Below are 25,802 nucleotides of genomic sequence, written 5' to 3' on the forward strand. Positions count from 1 at the left end.
ATGGATAAAAAAGCTTTATAAGCTAACAGTACCTAAAAAAGCTTCATAAAAGAAGCTGGACAATACAAAACTGGATCCTCAATAAGATATAGTATCCTAGAAGTGAACATTGCTGTGTTGAGTACTTGCTTTTGATATTGGACTAATGTGTTCACAATATCTGGGTTGAGCACAGATAATATAGAAAAACCTTGTTGCCAAGGATGATGTCCTCTGTGTTTGCTTACCCCTCCTGAGTTTAAGAGTAGGGTGCAGGGGGCAGTAGTGAGGACATAAGTATTCTGCAGGCAGTACAAAATGCTGCCTAATCAAAACTCCTGTATCTCTCACTTTGGTTTTTTTATTATTCTCAACTGGATATGAATGGAAGGAAATAAGGAGCTGATTTTATCTATTTGCTATTTCTATTTGCACCTTTGCCTAGGTTATGCTGAATGGCTTAGATTCTGTGCCTGTTTATGGAGGGTTTTTGATCTAGAAGCTGATCTGAAGGCCTGGGTTGATGCCCTTGCAACCATTGCTGAGATTAGACTGGTAATTAATTTGCACATCTCCCTGTTCAGGACTCAGTCCAGCTGAAAGATCTGTGGAAGAAAATCTGCCATCATAACAGTGGTATGGAATTTCAAGACCATCGCTACTGGCTGCGGACACATCCCAACTGCATTGTGGGAAAAGAGCTGGTCAACTGGCTCATGAGAAATGGGCACATAACCACAAGGTAACCCTGATGCTCTAGGACAACAGGTGTCCTCTGTCTGTATGAGAGGAGGTTGTGAGTTTGAGCTGATGTGCAGGGTACCTTAGACTGCAGAGACAGGCCCCTTTGCAGGGAGATGAGAGAGAAAACTCCAGTCTTCCCTTTACTGCCTACGCCAGAACAGGTTCCATTCTGACTCCATGTGCCCCCAAACAACAGGGCACAGGAGGCTCTCTGGTTTGGAAACCAGTATGGGAGGTAGCTGTGGGACAAGTGTCACTCACACGGAGAACAGTGCGTGCATTACAAAAATTGTCCTAAAGTGTTCACTGCTACTCCAAAGAGCAAGACTGCCTCTGGGATCAGAGATCACTAATAGTGTTTGATAGCTGTTTGATTTTCAGTGGAGCTGGCAGACTCTTAACCATGTAGGTGAATATAAACAATCTTGTGTATTTAATTACATGATAATGGAATAAAATTGAGATGGCTCTTAAGTGTAGAGCAACAGTCCTCCCTCAGAGATGACCAGTATACATAGCTCAGCAATACTGGAGGAGCACAAACATGTCTTAATCATATGCTGGACACCTCAGCTGAGTTCAGAGTACTGGCAGTCTCTTTATTTATCTCCACGCATTAATTAGTACACTGTGCTGCCTCATCACAGTGTTGTAAATAGTGTCTGTGTAAAAATGGGAATGGAATACTAACAGGTCAAATAATGCATAGCAAATGACTTTTCCCTTTTGTAGTGTGCTTGTGTCATAAACTGTAGGTGTTCAGAGCAAAACCTATAAAACCATCTCTATTATACTTCCAGGGTCCAGGCCATTGCAATAGGACAGGCACTGGTTGATGGACGTTGGCTGGAATGTGTCAGTCATCATGATCAGCTCTTCAGAGATGAATATGCTCTCTACAGACCATTGCAGGTAAAAGGAGTAGGAAAGCTGAAAGATACCATTCTTCTTGGATTTAGCTGTTGACTAGAATATTTTCTAATCATATTTTCAATAGCTGTAGTATGTTTTCTATGTCAGGTCTCCAGCACAGAAAGCAGGGGGCCATGCCTTTTTCCTTAGTGGGTTGAAGCCTGAGGATATTTCATTTGCCCAGAAAGCTTTGGGCCTGTCCTCTGTGGAGAATGAGATGTTACATGTGGTGCTGCCTATAGTGAGGAAAAGGGTCTTCAGAGCCAGGCCTCTCGTAGTGGACATCTTCCACAGAGGCCTCAAGGTGGCACAGTCTGTGCCTGTGGCAGCTGTTTTGTCATGTGCAGAATTTAGAATCTATGTGCACTTTCTGGTGATGGAAACACAATGGTGATCTTCTGTTTCAAAATTCCTTAAAAAAAATTCCAAGTGGATATTTTAGATATATTGTATTGGTATCCTTCTTCTGATCTCCAGTGTTGGAGTAATAAGGAATTCAGTACCTTAGCCACATGATCCAAGTTTGGGATGGGGTCTTTTCATGCCTCCCAAACAGGGCTAGTTACCTGAGGGGAGGCAGGAAGTAGTGACCAGAGATTCTGTCCTGCTGTGCTTCACTGGAATCAAACCTACTGAGGGCTAAGAGCAGTCACTGGCCTAAGAGATTATATTGGGGTTTTTAGCTTGAACAAGATAGCTCTGTCGGCTCTCTTTACTGAAAACATTGTTTCAGTTGAGAGCCTTTCATGTTCTTCAGCTTCTTAGAATGACGAATGCCTTAGCTGTCCCATGGGCTTCAGACAGAAAGCTTGCAGCCAATAGCATTTGTCTTCCTCATGCATTTCAGTCATATGGACACAGTTACATGACTTCCCTGGGGCTCATCTGATATCTCAGCTAGTCAGCTGTCTCAGTGTCCTGGTAAAAGCTTGCCTTTAACTAGCAAGTCCCTATTTGTATCCCTATGCATCCCTATTTGTAAGGTGCTTATGTTACATGTTTAAAGTAAATTCTTGTTCTCATCAGCTGGAAGCACTGTCTGATCTCAATTCTTCTGGACAAGAGTCTGGAGAAATGGTGTTGTTGACTCAGTTGCTTGCTGCACTCACTGCAGCCAAATGCTTGATGATGATAACTTTGTTTAGAGGTGCCTGGAGACATGAGGAAGGCTGATGGAAATTACTTAGGTAGTTTCCAGGTTCTCTGGCAATCTAGCCAGTGTTTGCTTTGATATAGTAGGCCCAGCTAGAGTCCATCTTGGATTGAAACTCATGGGGCTACATTAGTCAGTTAAAGAATTTCTCCAGTAACTTAGAATTAGGCTCCACCAAAAGCTGCGCCTGTTGGTTTCTGGGTGAAGGATAAGGCTGTCACCCACCTTGGCTGGAGACAGCAAGCTTTCAAAGCTGCTTAACTGGATATGATGACAGAAAATGTGCAGGATAATAAACTTGTCCTTTAGTGCCCCTTAGTCACAATTTGTTTAGAAGCAGAGTGTAGGCAGAGACTGGGAATTGTAAAGAAGTACTTGTTTCTTGTCCCAAAGAGTTCCTATTTCATGCCAAAGGGGGTAACTCCATGACTAACTTGGCTCAGCCCACTGAGAGTATCCTCTGATTTTAAAATGCCTGACCTGCATTTGTGGTAGGCTGCTTAATATTTCAGCAGAGCTTCACTTTAATAATTTTTTTCTCTTCCTTGTCTTCTAGAGCACAGAGTTCTCAGAAACCCCATCTCCAGACAGTGACTCTGTGAACTCTGTAGAGGGCCACTCCGAGCCATCCTGGTTCAAAGACATCAAGTTTGATGACAGTGACACAGAGCAGATTGCTGATGAAGGGGAAGACAACTCAGCCAGTAAGTTTCACCTGAGTCTTGTTCTCACTGTGCCTTCTCCCCTGTTGTCTGCAGTCCTTCAGGACCTAGTAGTTTAACCATGTCTTGCTTTATCTGTGTGTGTCTCTGTGTGTGCGCTTGGGGCGGTAAGGATCTAAGAGAGCTACAGCCTGTCTAGTCTTCCACTTTCTCACAATGGATACAGTATTTTGATTTTAGTGAAACTGGTAAAACTTCATACTTCCTAATGAAGGAGAAGCATGTAAATTGCTGCCTTCTGTTTCTCAGGCAGACTTCTGCTTGATTTGGGCCATATAGTAGTACACTAAAGAATGTCCAGTATGTCAGCATGCCCACATGAAGACAAGATTAAAGCTATGAAAATACTGTATTCCTGTATTATTGCACACTGGTCTTCATGTATTAAAGAAATTTTTCTCCTCTCTGGTACCCTCATAATACCCATGTGAACCCTTCTCCTCCCTGTATCTTCCCCCTCACCCAACACTAAAAGACTCCGCCAGCCCTAGCAAGCGCACTTCAGTCAGCAGCTTCCAGTCCACAATGGACAGTGATTCGGCCGCCTCCATCAGCCTGAACGTGGAGCTGGACAACGTGAACTTCCATATCAAGAAGCACTCCAAGTACCCACATGTGCCCCCTCACCCTGCCGACCAAAAAGGTACGAGGTAGTCACCAGCTGGAGTTGCACATGATGGAGAGCTGGCCCTAATATTACTGACTCATTTGGACACTGCTTACATGGCTGTCTTACAGAGGGGAAAATATGATATTTAACTGGCACTTGCTTGCAGTTTTGATGTGCTCACCTCTGAGGAGGCTCAACAGACCTGTTGAAATGCCTTCTCTGCAGTGTGTGTAACTTCCCCTGTGACTTTCTCTTTGCCATTGAAGCAAAGTCTCTTGCCCATGCATAATAGACAGATCCACCTATGTGTTCTGGCTAACTGGGGTGGAAAAATAATCCACACATAAACCAGTTTGATACGTGACTCTACAGTTGGAGATGGAACTTAAAACAGCAAGCAAGAAATAAAACCCCAGAGAACAAAAGAACAAGATTACCTTGGAAGAGTTCTGTGCTGACTTAAAATTATACCTTAATAAGTTTACATTTTACAGAAGAATCTTTCTGATAAACAAGAAGGCCTAACTTAATCCATATACATAGCATTTCTTCGAAAGAATCATCCACTTAAGTAGGAAGAAATCAAATACTTGGTGTTGAAGGCTGCTTTTGAAAGGATTTTCCTCTAAAGAAGTACTAAATTTAAAGACTCTATAAGCAACATCCTTATGGAAGAAATAATGTGCCTGCATGTTGACAACTGCATTCTCTAAATGATTCAAGGCCTGTCTGAAACTGGGGCTTGCCACTGGCTTGGGTCTACTATATTTTAGTTGCTTTACATGTTGGGTAGTAGTGGGTGCCTTTGCTCTGCTTCCTTACAAAAGGTTACATCAGCTTTGTAGACTTGTTTCTATGGCGGCTTCTAAGTAGTTTCTTAATTATTGTTTCACGCCATCCTTTCAGTGTTTCTGACTTTAAAAGATGATCCAATGTTAAATAATTTGCACTCCTAATTAATTCATTCTTCAATGAAGTCTAGCAGATCTCATGTTGCTATGAATCAGAATGGAACACAGCCTTAAGCTTGCATATTCTGAAACTGAAATGGTCTCTGAAGGCAGTGCGGGAGGAGAAGTGATCATAGCTGACTTCCCAAGTGTGCTAGACATGTCGGGCAGAATGAGACAAATGAGAGGGGACATTTATTGATGCGTACTGTAGTCACCTTTTGTTAATGGCCAAAAGTATGCCTAGAAGGAAGGAATTCTAGTTGCTTGTTTTCTGCCAAAGAGAGAAGAAGAACAGTTTCAAAAGTTTCAATTGATGTCAGATGATCGAAAATTGGGAATGGGTTGTCAGCACTACTGACACCTGCTCATTACTGGTTCCTTTCAGTTTGTTTCCAGCTGATGCCCTAATCAAATGAAAAGCTAATGCATCTACAGGAAGGAAAGCTGAGGAGAGAGAGATATACCAAAGAATTCCTTTTAGGAAGGAAGGGTGCCCGATTAAGTGTGCTTGAAACAGGCCCAGGTGTGCTGCAGTATCCAATGAATTTGCAGCTGTAGCAGGTTTCTTTACCAGTGTGTGATGACAGTAAAGCAGGCAATAGTCAGTTTGGCTCTGCCAAATGTTAAAGGACTTGTAGGGTGTTTGTCTGGTTTCAGATATATTTCACTCTTTATCTCTTTATACAAGGAGCAGTACATTATGAAAGGGAAATGTAAGAGGGCCTCTCACTCTTGGAAACTGTTGAGCAAATCAAGGCTGCTCAGAGCCAGAGCTCTTGTGAGAAAGCTCTTGTGAGAAAGTTTTTAATAGTGGAGAGCTCAGAGAAGATCAGTGGAAAAGGCATGTGGTGAGGAGACTGAAAAGAGAGACTTCTGCCTTTGAATTGTGTATGCTGGCAGCGCTCTGTCTTTGGTGAATCTCTGCTGGTGTTTGGTATATGTTCCCAAAACCAGGTTATTCTGTAGGAGTGTAATTGGCAGTAGAAAGCTGGCAACAATTTCTTCCAAGAGAATGGATTTCCCTTGAGGAGATAGTACCAGTAATAGGCCCAGAAGTGGATAGGGTGGAATTGTCATGGAAGTGCACTGTGGATAGATAGGTATCCTGCAGCTTTATCAAAAATCTATATCTGTAAATGCAGATAAGTTAGTGAACCTTCTTTATTTTGTTTGTGTTTATAATTCCTGGCATGAGACTCTCTAGAGAAAAGACCTAACCATGGAGCAACAAATTAAAATGAATGACAATACCTTGAATAGCAAGAAACACTTCTTGGCAATAGACAGACTGAAACTTTGTAGGTAAAGAGGAGGGACAAAACCCTACAGTGAATGCTGCAGTGCTTAGGGTAGTGAAATACGTGACTACTAAAACTTCATCCTGTAAATATTAAAGTCAGAGGCTTTATATAATAAAGTTAATATGAAGATTTTCACCTTGTTTTTCTGATTATCCTGGCTATATTCAAGAAAAGATGCCAGAATATCACAGTGATTAGCCAAAACTAGATAGATAAGCGTTTGTGTAAAATGGGTGGTTATTTTAAGGACAGAGTTCTATAGTTAATCAGTGACATGAGGTGTTTGCCACTGTCAGCATCAGTAACTTCCCTATGACTGTTGTGGACCCACTTATTTAGCTTGATTGTGTTGGAGTTGTTTCTTGTCCTTAGAGTGGGTGACAGTGACTTGACTTCCTTTGAAATAATGAAGTGAAACCGAAGATCCCACCTTCCTTTTGAAGCTGTAATTTAGTTTCCTTAGGACTGTGTAAATCCCAGTAATTGCATTGTGGGGAGGACTGACAATAGAAAACATCAAGTGCTGGAAGTTCAGGTCAGCTTTGATCTAAGCAATTCATGGGTTTCTCTAATGATTAAGGGATATGCAATGTCCCAGAGTCACAGAGGTCAGCTGCTTTGAAGCAAGGGCCGTGATGTATCCACCAGCTGTGATTTAGCACAGAGTGGTTTGTATATACTCTAATGGCAGAACTTGTGGTGTTACAGGCTGACTAAGGTCTGGTGTGTTTCCATGAAATTCGGGTGACTCTAAGTTAGCTGAGTATAGTGACTCATTTATAGTATCATCTGCCTAAAGACATAGTATGTATCAGAAGGGGAAACAAAGTAAGATTATTTTCTGCATTTAAACTGGGAGAAGAGATTACATGATCAATTTTATATGTGGGGTTAAGTTGCTCTTTTTGAAGAGTTACAGTTAACAATACGTGAAATTCTATTTTATAAACATCTTTCCAGACAGATATCCTTGATCATGGTACCAGATATTTTGGGTATTTTTGATGCTTGAAAGTGTTTAGGAGGGGGAAAGAGAAGATGATTTGAGTAACCATATGCAGTTCCTTTTTAGTGTTGCTTGCCAAGGTTCAGTGTGCTGTTGCCAGGAGCCGTTTTGGTTCTTCTTTTGGGAAGGTGCTTGGGTTTTCAGGTTATAAAATAAGCTACAGGAACATTTTCCTATGCCCCTTCCTCATTTTCTGGAGCATGATGCATATAGGGATGACGTGAGGTAAGAAATGTGCGTGTTAGGCACCCTAAACCATCTCAGACTCACACTTATGAGTGTGTTATCTGTCTGGGCTGAGAAGGGGTAGGGTACCTTACCTTGTCAGGAACTTGCCCTGGGAACCAATCAGCAGTGAGGTTGTGGGAGCTGAAGTTGTATTGAAAAGAATAATAGAGTCACTTGGGTTGTAAGGGACCTTAAAAGGACCTAGATGAATGAACCTAGATCATTAAAAATCTAGAGGTGACTTGGAGGTGCTACCTGTGTCTTTGTCCAAAGCATTACTAAGGTTAGGTTTCAGCTGGGCATAACTTGTGCTTTGGCTGTGCCAGTCAGGGGTCTGTGCCAGACCTGATTTAAGTGTGTGTACAGTAAGAGCTGATGCCCTGAGGCTGTTGCAAGATGGAGAGGGATGGAGGTGTAGTATACATGCTCTTGTGTAGGTAGAGCATGACATGACTTTCTCTAGATAGTCAGTGAGTGAGTGAATGCTGAGGGTGGGCCAGCTTTTATCAAGCAGTAGTTTATTGTAATGCTGAACTCTTAAACTAAGCAAGCGATGAAAGGAATCTCAAATAACCAGGAATCTGCAAAGGAGGCTTCTAACTTCTCTTGGGTACACTTATCCTCTATTGAGTATCTATTTGCAAACAAACTCAGATATTTAAAATTGTGGCATGAAAACTGTCTCCTGAGTGCTGCTGCTCAGAGCCTTGTGATTGTTTATGTCCTGTCAGTTTTCTGTTGCTTTCTGTTGGTGTCTGAAAGCAACCTGGCTTCATGTTCTGTTTGTGATGGGTCTGGAGCATTGTCAGGAAAGACGATAAAGGCTTGGCTTGGGGCTTCAGATAGTTGTGCTGTATAAGCAGTTGGACTACTGCTCTTGTTTTCTCATTGTAGAATCCCTTTTTGTGTAAGTGAGGAGCCAACTAAAGGCACAACAAGTAATGGCTTCTGGAGAAAACAAACTTTTGTAACCAATCAGCATGAAAGATTAAGATCTTGCAAGCTAAATAAGAGTAGCAGGTGGAGCTTCATCCTATTTCACAGATATCACAGAATTCTGAGTTGGAAGGGACCCATCAAATCCAACTTTTTAGGTGAATGGTGCATACAGGGGTTGAATCCAAAACCTTGGCATTATTAGCACCACTCTCTAACTGTATTTCCAATGTGTAAAATGATCTGTCTCTTGCTCTGCTTTGGTTCTGGGAGTCCATCTCTGTCAGCATGGATTCCTCAAAACACTTTGAACTGTTCTGGACTTCAGACTTTCAGCTCTTGAAAGGCAGAGGCTGTCTTCTTATTTTTGCACTGTATATGATAAACCTTATGACTGATCTCTCCCTCACTCTGAGATGGTTCAATGGAGTGGGTGACCAAAATGGTTTCTGAAGCTATATTTTTAGACCTGAATGAGGAGGCCATTCCCATAGTGTCTGCTCACATCTGAACACATTTGTATTCAGGCCTAGAAAAGGGCGGTCTGTGTCAGTTGGAAAAGTGCACTCTTAGTTCAGTCTTGGCTCATGTCCACTTTGTTTGTTTTGTTTCTTCACATTAATAAGCACTGTTTTCTTGTCATCGTAGATTTTTTTGATAGAACAAGAATGAGAGGATATTCTTGTCTTAACCACTCACCAAGCTATTGCTAAATTGGTGACTAAACACTTGGATGAGTAATGCTGCTTCTTCTGGTGTGGGCGTGTACATTGTAATTATATGGCCACACCAGTGTAACCTGTCTTTTTTTGGTCTCCACCTATATCCCTCTTCTCTCTTCTTTCAGAGTACTTGAATCCTGAAAACGGAGGGCAGCAGATGTTCTCTATAAGTGACGCTTTTATTAAAGGTAAGGAAAAACTTCAAATGCTGCTGTTGTGTGCTTTTTAATGTAATGATGGAAATTCCTTGATACTCCTTAAAGAGAGCACTGAACCTTTCAAAATATTTACTCAACAGTAAATCTGAACTTATTTATGGCAAAACAGATGTATAAACTGTATGGACTTTTTTTGAATGCACTTTCAAGCTTAAATTTCTTTTACTTTTCAGATTCCTGCATTCAAAAAGACTAAAGTAAAACTTTTACTTTTTTTAAAAAATGAGTGTAAGTGGCAAGTTTGTTCACAGTTTCTCCACCAACAAATTTATGTAACTGATTTTTAACTTGTGTGCAAACAAATGAAGATGTGACACAATTAATTGCACTGCTTCTACAGAGTAGCTTAAAGCTTCTTCTCTTAAATCTTTCTGGGTTTCTTGTCATCACTACTTCTGAAATGAAAGGCCATTACATGCATTTATGAGTTTGTAAACCCACGTGCTTTCCAGTATGGGGGCCGGATGCACTTGTGGGCTTTTTTTTTCTTCCCAGTTAATGCTATTGATTTTGGTGCCCTTGTAAGAGGAGGAAATAAGGGAGAAACCCCAGTGTCTGTCTAGCCTGCAAAATAAAATCTTGGATTAAATTGGTGTTTGGTTTTTAACTGAGCTTTTGCAGAAGGAAAGGGGAAATCAATGTAACTTCTATTAATCTTCTACACAGCTAATTTTGTACGTGGAGCATCTGGAAGAAGTTAATTGTTGTTTTTTAGGAGACTTTTTCTTCAGTAGTCCTCCTTGGATTGCTATTGTCTAAAGATTTTGCTTAACAGTGAGGAGTTTTAAGTTTCATCTCCGAAGGCTTACATACTTTCTTGATGAACATTTATACACTACTAGTATAAATGACTTATAATATAGTCAGCCATTATGTCAGTGTGGAAGTTTATAATTTGCCTCTATAATATCATAATAACCGTGCAGGAAATTACCTAGTAACTCTTTCAAAGCACGGACTGTGCTGAAGTAACCTCTAATTTTGGTACTGCAAAACAGAGAACAGTTCTAAGGAGTTACTACACAGTATAGTAATTGAAAGTGTCAGTCCTCCTCAAACTGAGGACCATGACATCTACCTTAAACTCAGTACTTAGTAGGACTTACGTCTCTAGTAAATACTTTCCTTTTTGAAGCAGCCTTTCAGAAAGACACAAGCATTCAACTGTGACCTTACATTTACAACATTTGTTTGTGTCTTGCAGAGTCGTTATTCAACAGGAGGGTGGAGGAGAAGTCCAAAGAGCTCTTATTCACACCCCTAGGCTGGCACCACAGCAATCTGGATCTGCTGAGAGAAGAGAATGGGGAGAAACAAGCCATGGAAAGGCTGCTGTAAGAAACATGTAGAGAAAGGAATTTGCATATCTTGAATAACAATTTCTGAAGCCCCTCTATTCCATCAACTTTCAGTGAAGCTTGAGCTACAGTAGGCAATACAAGGAAATAATTTGCATTAAGAACGCAGCATTTTTACATGTATTTTGCTTGGTTTTTTTTTAATCTTGTGATGTTTATATATAGAGTACAGGACCAAAGCTGACTGTAGAACATTCTTGGTAGCTGTTCCTTCAGAAGACTTCTGCATTGTAAATGTTAAGAAATTTACTTCAGCTAATCACTGCACTGTATTTTTATATTTTATAATGAGAAATTTATTTTGCCTTTTTTATAGGTCTGCTAATCACAACCACATGATGGCACTGCTTCAGCAGCTTCTATACAATGAGTCCCTGTCACTGTCCTGGAGGGATATTATTGTACCCGTGGTCTGCCAGGTAGTTCAGACGGTACGGCCAGATGTCAAGAAGAGAGATGATGACATGGATATCCGCCAGTTTGTCCACATCAAAAAAGTAAGTTTCAAGCAGTGGATGTAGGGAAACAAAAGGGTGCAGCTGTTGGTAGTACACCTTGTTTGAAGAGAATAGTCCCCTTTCCACTGCCCCCAGCATATTCAGTACTGTAATTGAATGACTTGGCCTTTGGATAAGGTGGGGTCCTGGAAAAAGTAGCACAGAGGGAATTTGGCATGCTGTGAAAAGTGCTTTAATGTGCTGGGGCTGACCTCTTCTTTCAGACTGTAGGCTGCAGAAGGTAGCAAAGAGTAGCACCTCTGTAGTTACTTGGTTCATTTTTTGGTTTCTGCTTGTTTTGCTCTTGAATTGGAGATATACCAAGTGCTGGATAAGTAGCTTGCAGGACATGGTGCAGCAATCTGTTTCCCTGTACCTATCCATTATGGAGCATTCAACTCCTCCCACGCCAAGTACGATGACTTTCTTCAAGAGCAAAACTTAATTGTTATGGAATGGTGTATCCAGTTCTGCCAGATGGCCCAGTGTTGACACTGTTGAGCTGTAAGTCTGGAGTTCGAGCGTGGAAACTTCCTTCTGAGAGTCTGATGTGAAAATAACATCCAAGGAGTTAGTGTGACTGAGGACTGAAGATTTGGGCTTAGTTTTCTTTGGCCAAATTCACCTCAGCAGTACTCTTGTTTGAAAGCCATATGAGATTTGAGGAGAACCTTATGATTCTGGTAGTAGTTCTGTGGTGTCTCTTCAGGCAGCACTTGTTCCTGCTTCTCCTGAAACTCCAGTTCAAAGAGCAGTTGTTCAGAGGTGAAAGCTCATCATAGCTGTCTGCTATTTTCACGTGCTGGTAATATGAATGTCCTCTGAAACGTGTTATTCAGAAACCTGCTTAATGATGTTTATTATGCCTGGGATTGCCTGTGACTGCAGGCACACCAGTCAACTGTTTAATGTGTTCAATTGGTGGGAAGAGGGTTTTTTGATTTTTCTTTCTTTCTTTTATATTTTTCCCCCCTTTGCTTACATTTTTTTGTTGTTAATAGAAATGGCATGTGCAAAGCTGTATGCTTCTCATGGCCTATCCAAATTAGGTTCCCTTGTCATGTGCTGAAGTATACTCATTTAACAAATAAGCATCTCTTGGGAGGGGTGTAGAAATCCTAGAACTCAGTATTAGTTTTCATGTTGTCTTAAGTTTGTCAGGCTTTAAAGGGAAAGACTTGTGTCCAGCATGACTGTATCTGATCTTTCATCTGATAATTGTGGGTGTAGCTGAAGTTTGTACATCACCTACAATAGGTATTCTGTGTATTAGCTTTACTGCACTACAAGATGTGGGAGTGGATGACAGTTCTAAAAATATTCTTTGCTGTGTTAGATCCCTGGTGGAAAGAAATTTGACTCCATGGTGGTGAATGGATTTGTTTGCACTAAGAATGTTGCACACAAAAAGGTAATGCAGCTTGATTAATCTTACTGTAATGTATGCTGTGGAAACAAGGGTGCTCTGACTTGCTTTTTGTGCCAGGAAGCTTCTCTCACCACCTTGTGAGCTTTCTCTGCTTTGAGCCCCCAAAAAGAATGGCTTTTAAAGCATTTATTTTCCAAGCTGTTTTGTTTTCTGGCCCAGAGATTTTGGGGGAGAAACTCTCCTCATGCATGTATAGAAAAACTTTCCATCCCTACCACAGCATGAGGCATCTAATAATTATCCCAACTTTTAGGCAGAAAAAGGCATTTGTGGTTCTGACTTGCAAAAGTGTAGTAAAATGGGTCTTTAAGGAAGGAGGGCAAGATAGAAGTGAGCTGCATGAATCAAGACTTTGGGGCCCTTAGCAGGCACTGGAAATCCTCTCTAGCATTGCTTGCTTATGGAGAGTACCTGTGAAATTTTAACAGCTGGGTGTAACAACTTCAGAAGAAGGAAGAATGTGTAGTTGGGTCTGAAGTGGGGGATAGCTGGGACACTTTAAAGGGAGGTGAGGGTAGCAGGGACCAGTCATGGGAAGTCTGTCTCTTTTTCTTTTATACTTCTTCCTCTCTGGGTATTTGTATTTTTGTTGTAACTATTTTTGTGTCTTTTTTAGATGAACTCTTGCTTAAAAAATCCCAGAATTCTTCTGCTAAAATGCTCAATTGAGTACCTCTATCGAGAAGAAACAAAGTTTACCTGCATAGAGCCTATAGTACTTCAGGTGAGCATATGCTTTTGTTCTTGGTTAAAATAATGCCAACAAAACCATGACCAGTGCACATTTTTTCAGTGTGTAAGGTGAAGTTGAATGAGTGAGATTGCACAGAAAAGAAAGAGCTTTCCTCTCCTAGTAAGCTGGCTACGAGAGCTGCTGCAGTAAATATAGTGTAAACTTGTAGCCTTACACTGAGGGTTTTTGTCCTCAAGTTACATGTCCTGAGAACATGTGAGCTTTTGATTCTCACAATGTAGCATTTTAGAAAACTTGTTTTTATTGAGACCTTCTGAACTGTGCATTCCTTATACAGTATTAGAGCTAGATAAGGTTTAGGTGTGTGAAGAAATATTTGAAAAGTTAATGTAGGTTAGGGTTAGGTCACACCCATGTTATTTTTTGTCAGGCTTGAAAAAATGGAACAACCACCAACCTAATGGAGTGATGAACTAGAAAATGTCACTTTGGAACAGGTGCCCTGCCCCTCTGAGTAGGGATGTGCCTTAAATATGAAAACTCTGAAGTACACAGACCTATTCTTTCTGAAATGTTTATAAAATATTACTGATAGACTAGTGTTGTGCTGTGGGAGTAGGAAAATGTTCACAATGGACTACTGATGGTGTTTTCTGGATAGCTCTTTTCCCTGTTTAATAGGAAAGGACAGTATATAAATGAAATGAAAAGGAATATTGAGCATTAAAGTGGGTTTATTTTCCAGATGGAAAATAAACTGCTATACTTTGTTCCTGTCTGCAGGAAAGGGAGTTCTTGAAGAACTACGTACAGCGGATAGTTGATGTCCAGCCCAATTTGGTCCTTGTTGAGAAGACTGTGTCCAGAATTGCCCAGGACATGCTCTTAGAGCATGGTATCACTCTGGTCATCAACGTCAAGCCGGTGAGCATTTCTGATCAGAGTTAGACTTGGCCTCGTGGTAGATTTCTAATGACTCCTTGTAACAAACTCCCTGGAGATAGCCAAGAGTTGTCTTATTTTCTTCTCTAACCACGTTCTCTTCCAAGAAGGTAAGACAGGTGAATCTGGAGAGTTACTTTTTCCTTAGGTCTTCACAGCTATTGTGCTGTGTCTTTGTTTGATGGGTCCTTGTACCCTGGTTTAGTTCTAGTTGACTTTGATATCCATTTATAGCAACTTATGTGTGGGTCCTCAGCTATTTCCAGAGAGCCTCTGTCCCTGTGAGGCAGGGTACAGACTGCCAAACAGAGTAGCTGTGGGAGCTGGCTGAGCTCCTGGCAGAGCCAGCATTATGCTGACTGCACTGCACCTCCTGGAGGTATCTGGATCTAGTCAAGTGAGAAGTTCTAGGCAGGGTACAATCTCACCAGAATTATTTATCCAGCTCTGTTTCTAAGATTCTTGTGTATTGTGGATGTGGGTTTGTGTGACTGGGTTCAACTGAGAATTTGCATCTCAGTGAGAGATTTTATAGATTGCACTGGTGTTTTTTGGTTTGTTAAGGGCAAGACAAGGACGCCAGTGTCCTCTTTGCATTGTAGATTCTTACTGTTCTTTCCAATTTTACAGCAAGTGTTAGACCGGGTAAGTCGAATGACCCAGGGGGACTTAGTGATGTCAATGGATCAACTGTTGACCAAACCACAGCTGGGGACCTGTCATAAATTTTATATGCAAGTTTTTCAGTTGCCCAATGGTGAGTAAAACTTGATGTGCCTTAGCCTATGTGTGTGAAAGGATGAATGCTTTGCTTCTTTTTAAAGAGATTTGAACTGTTGGCTTCCTTGTGTAATCATGTATAATCCTACTCATTTTATTTCTGTTACTTCTTGGAGCTACAGTGAACTGCCTGTAGAGAAAAGTATGATATTATTAAGAAAAGACACTGTATAGATTTTGATTAGACTGATTTCTTTCTTCCAAGCTATTTTTTCTCTTCCCACATGCTGTAGTTTGTCTAGTCCAACTTCATGTTCAGAACAGGAAGGAATAATTTCAATGCTGCATCAGATTTCTTAGGGTTTTGTCAGCCAACTCTTGAAAATATTTCAGAGTAGAGATTTTGTAGTCTGTCTAGGCGCCATCCGCACTGTAAAGAATTTTTCTGCATTGAAGTAAGAGAACCATAGAACAGCGTGTGTTGGAAGGGACTTCAAAAGATTATCTGGTCCTACCTTAACAAATCCAATCAAAATTTGCCTTGTTGCCAGTTGTGCACATTTCCCCATGTCCAGTTATTGTGCACCTTTAAGAAAGGTTCCTTTTTCTCTGTAACTCCCTTAGGCAGTAGGAGTCTACAAAGGAAGGAAGAAATGCTGCTTGACAGGTTACCAGTGGTGCTGGCACACATAAATGCTGTGGATGCAGATCTTCATGGAGATGCAGTCTTTGTATCTCTTCATAGAATCATAGAAAGGTTTTGGTTGGAAGGGGCCTTAAAAATCATTTAGTTCTAACTTTTCTGCCATGGCAGGAACTAGATCTTCCCCTAGACCAAGTTGCTCCAAGTACAATCAAATCTGTCCTTGAGCAATTTCCTTTGCACTTCCTCATTGCCCCTTCCAGCCTTTAATTGCCCTCAGAGTGTCATAGCCTTTTGAGTTGTAAGGATGAGCAAATGTGCCTGGAAGGGAAATGATTCTTTTGCCCACTGATGCAGAGTCTACAGTGGTCTTATAATACTCTGTTTAGGTCAGGATGTTCCATATGGCCGTCACTTTATGATGGCTTGTTTTATAAAATCAGGAGAAGATTTATAGCCAATGTTGGTTTTGGTTTTTTTTTTTTTTTTCTTGCTAAAATAAGTTATTTCAGTACAGTAATATGAATTTCTGCAGCTACCAATGTTACTTGCTCTTAGTCTCCTTTACAGTCTCTTGGGTGTGTGAGGTATCTAAAAGCAGATTAACTATAGTTCTCATCCTAACTTCCATGTTTTATTTCTAGATCAGACAAAACCCCTGATGTTCTTCGAAGGGTGTCCCCAGCACCTGGGTTGCACTATCAAGTTGTGTGGTGCTGCAGAATACGAGCTGGCTCGTGTGAAGGAGATCCTGATCTTCATGGTCTGTGTGGCTTATCATTCCCAGCTGGAAATCTCATTTCTTATGGATGAGTTTGCCATGCCCCCTACTCTCACCAAAAACACTTCCTTTCACTCCCTTATTGAGGAGCCAGGAGATGAAAATGAACAACAGAACCTCTTCAATGGTGAGGACTTCAGCACAGCAGTCAAAGACATTGAATTATCCTCTGAAAAGCTGCCTGTGATCTCTGAATCAGTGTCCTCTGATGAGGTCAGTGTGCCTGAACCAAGAGGGGTGTTTGACAGAGGTGACCAAGAGAACAGTCAGCTGGAAACGGTGTCCTCCAAGCAGCAAGAGCTCCACAAAGCGGAGTCACCATTTGCAGTGCTCAGCCCTGTACCTCATGCAATACCTGAAACATCCCCACTGCCCCTCCATGGCATGGACCAGCACTTGGCCACTCTGGATAACCAGGCACTGGAGCCTCTTCCACAGGCAGATGATTTGCAGGAGTCCAAGAGTCAGATGAGAGTCTTCAGAGACCCTCTCCAGGATGACACTGGTTTATATGTCACGGAAGAGGTAACTTCGTCTGAGGATCGCCTCAAAACTTACTCTGCAGCATTTAAGCAGGAGTTGAAAGATGTCATTCTCTGCATTTCTCCAGTGCTGATGTTCCGTGAACCATTTCTTTTGACTGAAAAAGGCATGAGATGCCCTGCCCGGGAATACTTTCCCGAACAAGTTTATTGGTCTCCTCTCCTCAATAAGGAGTACAAGGAGTTGGAGAGCAGAAGGAAGAAGCAATTGTTGCGGGATTTCTCTGGACTGCAAGGGAGGAATGGGAGTATCCAAGCCAAGGCTATCCAAATCTTACCTTCCCATGAGTTGGTTAACACTAGAATAGCAGAACATCTACGTGATAGCCAGAGCTTAGCCAGAATGCTGGCTGACTATCGGGCCAGAGGAGGGAGGATACTACAGAAAAGCACAGATCCTTTTGCCCAAAATAAGGACATGTCTAGTGTCCCTACTGGAAAAACTGGGAACAGAACTGAAGAGGAGGAGAAGGGACTGCCTCAGAGTGAATCCTCATGGTCTCATAAGGTAAGATTGAGTTGTGCTGCTCAAAATTCAAGTTACATCAGTTTCTCATGGTGTACAGAAGGTGTAGGGACTCATATTAAACCAGAGGGGATGTGGTTTTGTCTGTTTCTTTCTGTTTGATTATGGTTTTTTTGGTTTAGTTTTGGGGTTTTTTTGACTTGGTCATAACTCTATTTTAGATTGCAGTGCTCTGCAATCAATCAGAACAAGAGACTGCAAAATTTGAGAAATGCACAAAGTCAGCCCAGAATCAGTTTTGCCTGTTTGATTGGGCTGTACCTAACTGATTTCTGAAAATGAGTCCATGAAGAGGGAGCAAACCTTAAGAAGTTTCTTACAAGGAGCAAGAAAGCTCAGTTTATTTGGTTATTTGTAGAAACGTACTTTCATTGTCAGAGGGCTTTATGTAATGGAAACAGCAGAAGGCTGTAATTACATTAAAGTAATTGATTGATTGTAAAAGTTTGGGTGGTCTGAAGAAAAGTGAGAATCACATAATGGAGGGAAGGGAATCTTTGAAATTTCAAAGGAGGGGGGTATGTGTTTATGATAAAAATATTTAGAGTTTTGGTAAACTGCCATGAAAGTAACCAACTTGTATCTGAGGAAAAGGATCTTGGGACTTTCTTGAATTGTGAGCTGTTTAGGAAAAATGTCTATGAACAAGAGTAGCAGAATTGATCTGTTGAAACAGTCAGCATTTTGGTCCCTGAGCCAATTAGCCCTTGTGCTCATGAGCAGAAGTCACTTTTTAATTGGCACTTAAATGTAGATCTCTGTAGCTTCACAGGCCATAATCTTACAAACTGTAAGAGTAGCCTTGCTTTGGATCAGACTGGCTGATGCTGTTTTAAATTTACTCAGTGATCAAAGACAAGTATTTGGTAACATCATAGTTTGTAGGGTGTGGAAGGGCAGCTCTGTTCCAAGAGCAGCATGGTACATCTCTTCCCAGAGAACAGAAAGATAGAAATCTTTCTATAGCCTGAATGAGTAACTGAAGTATAATATATTGGCAGAGTTTTGAATCTAAGATGTCCTACATCATACAGTAATTTAGAGATGTCTGGATGTTTGTCATGGGGCTTTTGTTGTTTTTTGTTTCTCTTGGCTTCATTTCCACAGAAACACATGCATGTTCATTGATTTTTATTACGAGTTATGTTGTTCTAAAAATGGCACTTGGCAATTATACATAGAACAGGTTTATCTGAGGCTGGAGATAATGCCAAGTTCATCTGTACAAAAGGAGAAAGCAGAGATTTGTCTTTGAATAAAATTACTAGAATAGAATTTTGTCAGCAGAAGTTGTCTGTGAATTGAGTTGTCTGTAACCAGTGAATGTGTTGTTTTCTCTCTACTAGGTGGATTGCCTGAGTCCAGTAAACCATCAGAGGCTCTGTGTTCTCTTCAGCAGCTCTTCTGCTCAGTCCAGCAATGCTCCAAGTGCCTGTGTTAGCCCCTGGTATAAAAACTACTCCTCTACAGCTTGGATAGCTGCTATTCTTTCCTTCCCCAAGTCAGAGTCAGTGCTTGCCTCATGGCAGTATTTCTTTGAGGACTCCTTGGTAGGTTGTGCTCATCCTGTAACAGGAACTTCTGCCGAAAGACCTTTGTCTTGCGTGGTCAGGTGAATCTACAGCAGTATTGCACAACCTCTGTGATACCCAAGGCATGAATGAGAAAGACCAGCCTGAAACCAAATGCTTTAGTTGGTGTTTCACTGCAGAGTAATGGTTCAGTGCGGGGAGCACTGCATGCACTCTTGTGGAGAAGAGTTAGTGTAAATGAACACAGGACACAGGAGAATGTCCAAGCCCAAAAGTGAGCCTTGTGAGAATCCTGGCATACATGTAGATTGTATTATCCAACAGTGGCATTGGAATGTATTGCTATCTTTTTCATACTATAGTCATCACTATTAGGAGCTTTACTTCCAGCTTAGGGGGCTGTAATTTGCTAATTGTGTGCAACTTATGACACACTTTTATCTCTACTAAACAGGACACATCTTGGTGTTTAATCATTAGCCTAGGTGATTTTAATAGTTGAACTTAGGTGAAAATAAAGAGATGACCCTCTTACAGGGAAAGGTCTAAAGTTCCTGTAAAAGCTTAGAAAGGAACCAAAGATGATGGTGATATGCTCACTAAGTAGCAACAATGAGAGGATGTAGTGATGTTAGGGATATCTGAATTATGACACTTAAACTGATACACAATTTAAATGGCTTGGTCACCTCGGGTTGTGGGGAAACTAAAGTTGCTATTAAATATTTGACAAGAACAAGGATTTCTTGAGGCTTTTTTCATGTTCTGGATGTACCCTTTTTGTAGCTATTTAAACATTAGTGCTTGAAGCTTAAAGCTGTTTAGACTTCTGTGCCTAGATATTTTTGAAAATAATCTTCAGAAGTACAGTTGAATTGTATTGTAATTTTAAATGTTAAGTTGAAAGTTGTTCTAGTAGGACTTTGATCTCATTGTTAGAAAACCTGACAGCAGGGATCTAGGAAGGGTAGTCAAGTGGAAAAAAAAAATCTTTCAAGTTATAGAGAGCTGTAAACAAGCCAGCAGTGGGTGTAGATCTGTGCTCCTCAAGGCCATTGCACAGCTAATGGTGATGGCATCCATGTCTCTAAAGCTTTTTTTTTTTTTGTGCTTTAGGATTGTGACCATGGAGTTCTATGGGAAAAATGACCTAACTCTAGGGATTTTTCTGGAGCGCTACTGTTTCAGGTAAGGGAGAATTTATTCTAATTCACTCATGCTCAGTTGTTACAAGTAAATAACATCCATTGCTTTCCTATTTTGGCCCTGTCCTTCTTCCCTTCATGAGGAAGTGAAACAGATTATGAAATGAAGTTTATAAGTTCATGAAGACAAATGTATTCACATTTCTGTAGCAATTAGGGTTTAAGGGCCAAGTTAAGAGTCTGAACATGTATTCCAACTGTCTGTTTTTCAAGACAAACAACTGTTCTGGTCACAATTTTCTGAGATTCCTCTTTGAAAGTTCATACAAGTGTTGGCTAACACTACTCATTTAGTGTCTCAGAGTAAGGCTTTGTCATATGTGCAAGGTGGCCAATGTAAATGGTCCAGAACACTTTGAGCCCTGGAAAAGTACTGTGTCATTTATTTCATCTCATAGGGGTGTCAGTTGTTATGTTTCTGTAATAACTGGTGCTGGCACAACCCCATGCAGAGTCTCAGCAGGCTGGGAAGCTGGATAGGCCACCTGCTCAAAAGACAAGCTTACCCTGTTCTCTCCATTGGCCACTTGCAGCAGCAGAAGGCTGTTGATGTTCAGCCTTCTGGAGGAACAAATATTTCTTCTTGTGGTGATCAGTGAGAAGGAGCTTAGCTGCCCACTTTTAAATTCCTACTTCTCTCTTCTCATTAGGTACTGTCTGCTAAAGTGGATGCTTCTCAGTCTCAATAGTTTCAGTAATTAAAATTCTTTGTTTTTTCACTTGAACAAGGACAACCTGAGCTTTTTCAAGCTCTTTCTGGTTTTGGAGAATATCTGATCTGACTTTGGTACCTCAGTAATTCAGCTTTTATTTTTCTGGTATTAGTCTTTCTTCTGTGACTTAAAAAAAAACCAACAAAAACATCCAAAGAAAGGTCATGGGTTTTACTGTTCAAAGATGTTCTATGACAGTGTGTTGCTTACCTTTTCCTTCAGGAGCTGAAACACTGCCATTTTCAGGCTCTTTGTCACATCTTTGTCCTTGGTAGTATTTGCTTGGGTACATTGCCAAAGCGGTCTTTTAATTTGGTGCCAAGGACTTCCACAGGTGCCTTGATGCTTATACAGAATATATTGGTAGAAAGTGATTAATTGTAAAAAGGTGATAGCAAACAGTATCAATCACTGCTTTTGGGACCTATACAGCCATTGTTGTCGATGAAACTTCACTATGTGCTACTTCTAAATTACTCTGCCGATACAGCCTTCACTACAGGCTTAGAAAACTCTTTGACATGATATTAAAAGGCATATTAGATCTGTTGAATCAGTTCTTCAGCAGTGCCTGGTATGTGATCATTTATAGGTGTTTCTGTTTCTCTCTGTAAGGCCTTCCTACCAATGCCCCAGCATGTTCTGTGAAACACCAATGGTGCACCACATCCGCCGCTTTGTTCACGGGCAGGGCTGTGTGCAGATCGTCTTAAAGGAGCTGGACTCCCCCGTCCCTGGGTACCAGCACACCATCCTTACCTACTCCTGGTGCAGACTGTGCAAACAGGTAAGGACTTCAGAATCATTGCTATGCCAATTTAGTATTCTTGGTGTGACTGGCTTTGTATGGAAAGGCAGCATTTTTGAGGAAGTGCTCATGTCTAGAGCTGTGGCTAAATTGGCAGAAAACCTGTTACTGGTACCTAATGTTCTCATGTTACCTACAAATTCCTTTTTTAGCACTGGGGCTGTTGAGGGTGAAAAATCTTGTGTGAGGTAGTCTTGTTAAAAAGTGTCAAAAATGACTCTGAGAGGATAGATCTAAGCAGAAAAAATGGAGTTGCTCACTTAAAGGTGAAGAGTATGGTCCCTTTCTTGCAGTGAATCTTTATGATCATATGGGAAAGCCAGACACCAAGACCTACTGGCATAGTAATTGGCTGAAGCCACTTGCTGTTCTTTGATCTGCTGTGGACTGAACAGCCTACATTGCATCAATGTGATGTCTGGAGTTCCTTTAGTAATAATTAGAAAGTAACATCTTCATTAGAGAAATATTAAATTGCTTTAAAAAGCCCACAAGATAGTAAGATTGTGTATTATCTGGAACTTGTTCTGTAATTTAACTAAGAAAACATTGCTAACTAGATACTCATGTCTAGCTGAACATGAAGAGCCTTCAAAGAGATGAGTATAAAACATAATGAAAAAAGATTCATGCAGTACCTGAAATGCAAAACATCTGAATTACCCATATGGATGACTCAGGTCACCTACTTAGGCTGCCTTGGACATGGGTGTTGGATGTGCAGATGCCTGAAGGAAGTTGACACAGTTGCTGACTGCAAGCCCTGTATTGCTGTGTATACAGCTGCTCTGTAACCTTTTATTTTTGTGTGCTCATATAAACACTTACGTGGTTGTGGTTGTCAAGTGTGTGTAAAGTGTCTGGCCTAAGCTTGTAAGCACTTTTGAAGTTGAAATACTCTGCAAAGCAGTACCAGCTCATTTGTAGCTCCAGAATCACTGGGGAAAAGTATATGATATGGCCACTGCTGCTGGCTGGGTTGCTGGAAATTGACTCTATACAGAGAAATAGCATCCCAGAAATAAGCTTCCGTCAAGGTTATGTTGGGACTCCCCCAGCTTAGCACCTGTCATCATCAGCTAGCAGTTGTTTAACAGATTTATTTTAACTATGTGTTGACCTTAGCTATGCATAAAGGCTACCTTTGTTTTTAATATGTTTCAGGGTCTCTTGTGGTACTAGAAATATTAGGTTGCTGCCTGGATTATCCTCTCCTTAATCTTGTTTGAAGGATAAAATTTAGACACTTGCCTTTCAATCTTTCAGGTGACACCAGTTGTTCCCCTTTCCAATGACTCTTGGTCTATGTCTTTTGCAAAATACCTTGAGCTGAGGTTCTATGGGTACCAGTACACTCGAAGGGCCAATGCAGAGCCTTGTGGGCATTCCATTCACCACGACTATCACCAGTATTTTTCCTATAATCAGATGGTGGCATCTTTCAGGTGAGTTCCACTGCTAAAAACTTCTTTTTCTCTCTGGTACTGTATGAAGCATATGGCTGCAGTAAGAATTCATCAGTTCTGTCCTTCACTGTGAGTATAGCATGGGATAGCATAACTGTGCCATAACCACAGTGCAGGATTGTGTACTGGCTTGCAGAGGGGCTTTGTGGGTCGCATCACTGTCCTAGCTGTGGTGGGCAGTGTTCCAAGAGTGGATGGTTCCTCTTCATGATACAGAAGGGAAATGCCTTTCCCTACCCAGTTCCAAACGCTTTCAAAATTTTGGTTTTGCAATATGATTTGTGCTTTGACTTCTTGCCTACGAGAATTAACAGTGTTATTTCTGCTAAAAGTAACTAAAGCCCGGGATACATTGACAGTGCCCTTTTTCAAACCTCAGTATGGTATAGAACTGGTATTGTGTGGTGTGGGTCTTGTTACAAGCTGTTGTACTGCCTTCTCAGCTACTCTCCAATCCGGCTGCTGGAAGTGTGTGTCCCACTCCCCAAGATCTACATCAAACGACAGGCCCCATTAAAAGTTACTATTTTGCAGGATCTCAAGGATTTCTCACAAAAGTAAGCTTTATTTTTAATGTCTTCCTAATCTTATTTGTATTTTGTATTTTTATTAGCAGAACACATAACAATTTTTCTAGTATGATGAGATTTGGCTAAATATTCATTACTTGATAGAAAAGTAATAGTTTAAAACATATATGCATATGTACTTCCAAGGGACAGTGGTATTGAAATCTTTGTTACCTGTGCTTGCTCTGTCTGTACTAATGTCTCAGCTCTTTGTCTGGTGGCAAGTCATGCTAAACATTGCCAGCAGAAACTTAGATTCTTTTCATCTCTATCCCTGAATGTTTCACTGATGTTTGAGTCATATAGCATGTTTCTGAATAATGCTGCCAAGCTACTGAAAGGTTGACCATCAGCAGGTGTCTATCATTACCTTATAAAATGCCTAGTTAAAGTATTTTTAATTCTTCATCTAATGCTAAAAATGAAAAGATGGTCCTAGAAGACCGACCTGGAACTGCAGGCTATACTTCATACTCTTACCCTAATGTTCCTTAATAGAACATCTGACTGAGTTTCAATTCTTCAGCCCCAAAAAACTACAAAACCTTGCTCAAATCTCTTGTCTGAACATTCTATTGGTCATGTGGCAATAGAACTCTGGTGTATAAAAGTCTTTGCCTTTGTCAGCTATTGAATATGGGAACAGCAGGCAGACTCTACCTTGTCTAAAGTGAACAACCATGAGACTAGACATTTTCTAAATGTAGGAACAAAAAAGTTGAAAACAGGCAAGATGAAAACTGTGTAAAATCCAGCCAGACTGCTGTTCTGCCTGGTCACAGCATTCCTGTATTGCTGTAAGTCTCTGTGACCATCTGACTTCAAAACCTGTGGAGCTTTGTTTAGAGCTGAAATAGAGGTACTCATTTTTTCTGAGCCGTGCTGGTAGATGTGTAGCTTGCTGACCCAGATTCTTCCTAATCACAGATGACACAATAGTTCCCCTGTGTTAGTAATGTGTTTGAGACATTTGTATAGCTCTCTGACAACTTCCACTGCTAACAATAAATTGTGGAGACAAGAGTCAGTGTATGTAACTTCTAGATTCCTCCTATTGCTAATGCAGTTTTCCCAACTTTCTCTGTGAATACAGTTGGATGGCTTACTATGCAGGAAGGCTGTCATATATCATCTTTTGTATTCTTAAATGCTAACCTTCAACACATTCAGCCTATTTTAAAGAATGTTGAAGAAACTCCAAGTAGTCACAGCTTAATTCCTTGCATCACTGTTGGCAGGGTGTCACAAGTGTATCTTGCTGTGGATGATCGCCTTGCTTCTCTGAAAACTGATACCTTCAGCAAAACGAGGGAAGAGAAGATGGAAGACCTCTTTGCCCAAAAGGAGGTAATAGATGATTTTTACATCAGTGATCCATAGGCTAAGTGTGTGGAGGAGCTACTCAGATCTTGTGTTGCCTTGGTGAGATAACACTGGCAGTTTTCCTTTTGGCAGATGGAAGAAGGAGAGTTTCGAAACTGGACTGAGAAAATCCAAGCAAGGCTGCTTTCATCATCACTGGACACACCTCAACAGCTGCAATCTGTTTTTGAGTCTCTGATAGCTAAAAAGCAAGGACTTTGTGAGATGCTACAAGCCTGGAATAATAGGTAAGACACATGCTAGAATCATGACCAACACTGATGGAGTGTTTGTTCTGGTAGGGAAGAGGTTCAGCTGTAGTTTCTTTCACTACAGAGCAGTTACTGTATAGAGCTTGTGCTGAATGTGTTCTGCTGGTTGAGAACACACCAGTTCTGATCAGTTGGAACAGAAAATCATTTGAGGCCATATGATAAGAGCATTGTGTTGTAGAGCACAAGTTACATCTGGAGGAGAAATTTTCATTTGAGTAATGGTGGAAGAGATGGGAAGAGGGGAGCATGGGACCTG

The 25,802-nt window shown here is 41.0% G+C and overlaps 1 protein-coding gene across 8 annotated transcripts in view; it reads left to right on the top strand.

The window, feature by feature from the left end:
• The window catches only part of PIKFYVE (phosphoinositide kinase, FYVE-type zinc finger containing), a 63,529-nt gene that overhangs the window by 21,604 nt on the left and 16,123 nt on the right, over positions 1-25,802 (top strand). For 7 of the 8 annotated variants that reach the window (XM_064434249.1, XM_064434252.1, XM_064434248.1 and 4 more), the window contains 19 exons: positions 564-721; positions 1,524-1,635; positions 3,345-3,492; positions 3,986-4,153; positions 9,392-9,454; positions 10,689-10,818; positions 11,159-11,339; positions 12,676-12,750; positions 13,385-13,492; positions 14,246-14,386; positions 15,035-15,161; positions 16,412-17,598; positions 18,963-19,063; positions 20,265-20,336; positions 21,682-21,853; positions 23,141-23,319; positions 23,784-23,897; positions 25,148-25,256; positions 25,365-25,519. In XM_064434249.1, coding sequence (XP_064290319.1) covers positions 564-721; positions 1,524-1,635; positions 3,345-3,492; positions 3,986-4,153; positions 9,392-9,454; positions 10,689-10,818; positions 11,159-11,339; positions 12,676-12,750; positions 13,385-13,492; positions 14,246-14,386; positions 15,035-15,161; positions 16,412-17,598; positions 18,963-19,063; positions 20,265-20,336; positions 21,682-21,853; positions 23,141-23,319; positions 23,784-23,897; positions 25,148-25,256; positions 25,365-25,519 — 3,500 coding nt within the window. The remainder of the gene's footprint in view (positions 1-563; positions 722-1,523; positions 1,636-3,344; positions 3,493-3,985; positions 4,154-9,391; positions 9,455-10,688; positions 10,819-11,158; positions 11,340-12,675; positions 12,751-13,384; positions 13,493-14,245; positions 14,387-15,034; positions 15,162-16,411; positions 17,599-18,962; positions 19,064-20,264; positions 20,337-21,681; positions 21,854-23,140; positions 23,320-23,783; positions 23,898-25,147; positions 25,257-25,364; positions 25,520-25,802) is intronic. The other variant, XM_064434246.1, reaches the window with a different exon arrangement.

This window comes from Passer domesticus, chromosome 10 (genome assembly GCF_036417665.1).
Source record: "Passer domesticus isolate bPasDom1 chromosome 10, bPasDom1.hap1, whole genome shotgun sequence".
Lineage (NCBI taxonomy): Eukaryota > Metazoa > Chordata > Aves > Passeriformes > Passeridae > Passer > Passer domesticus.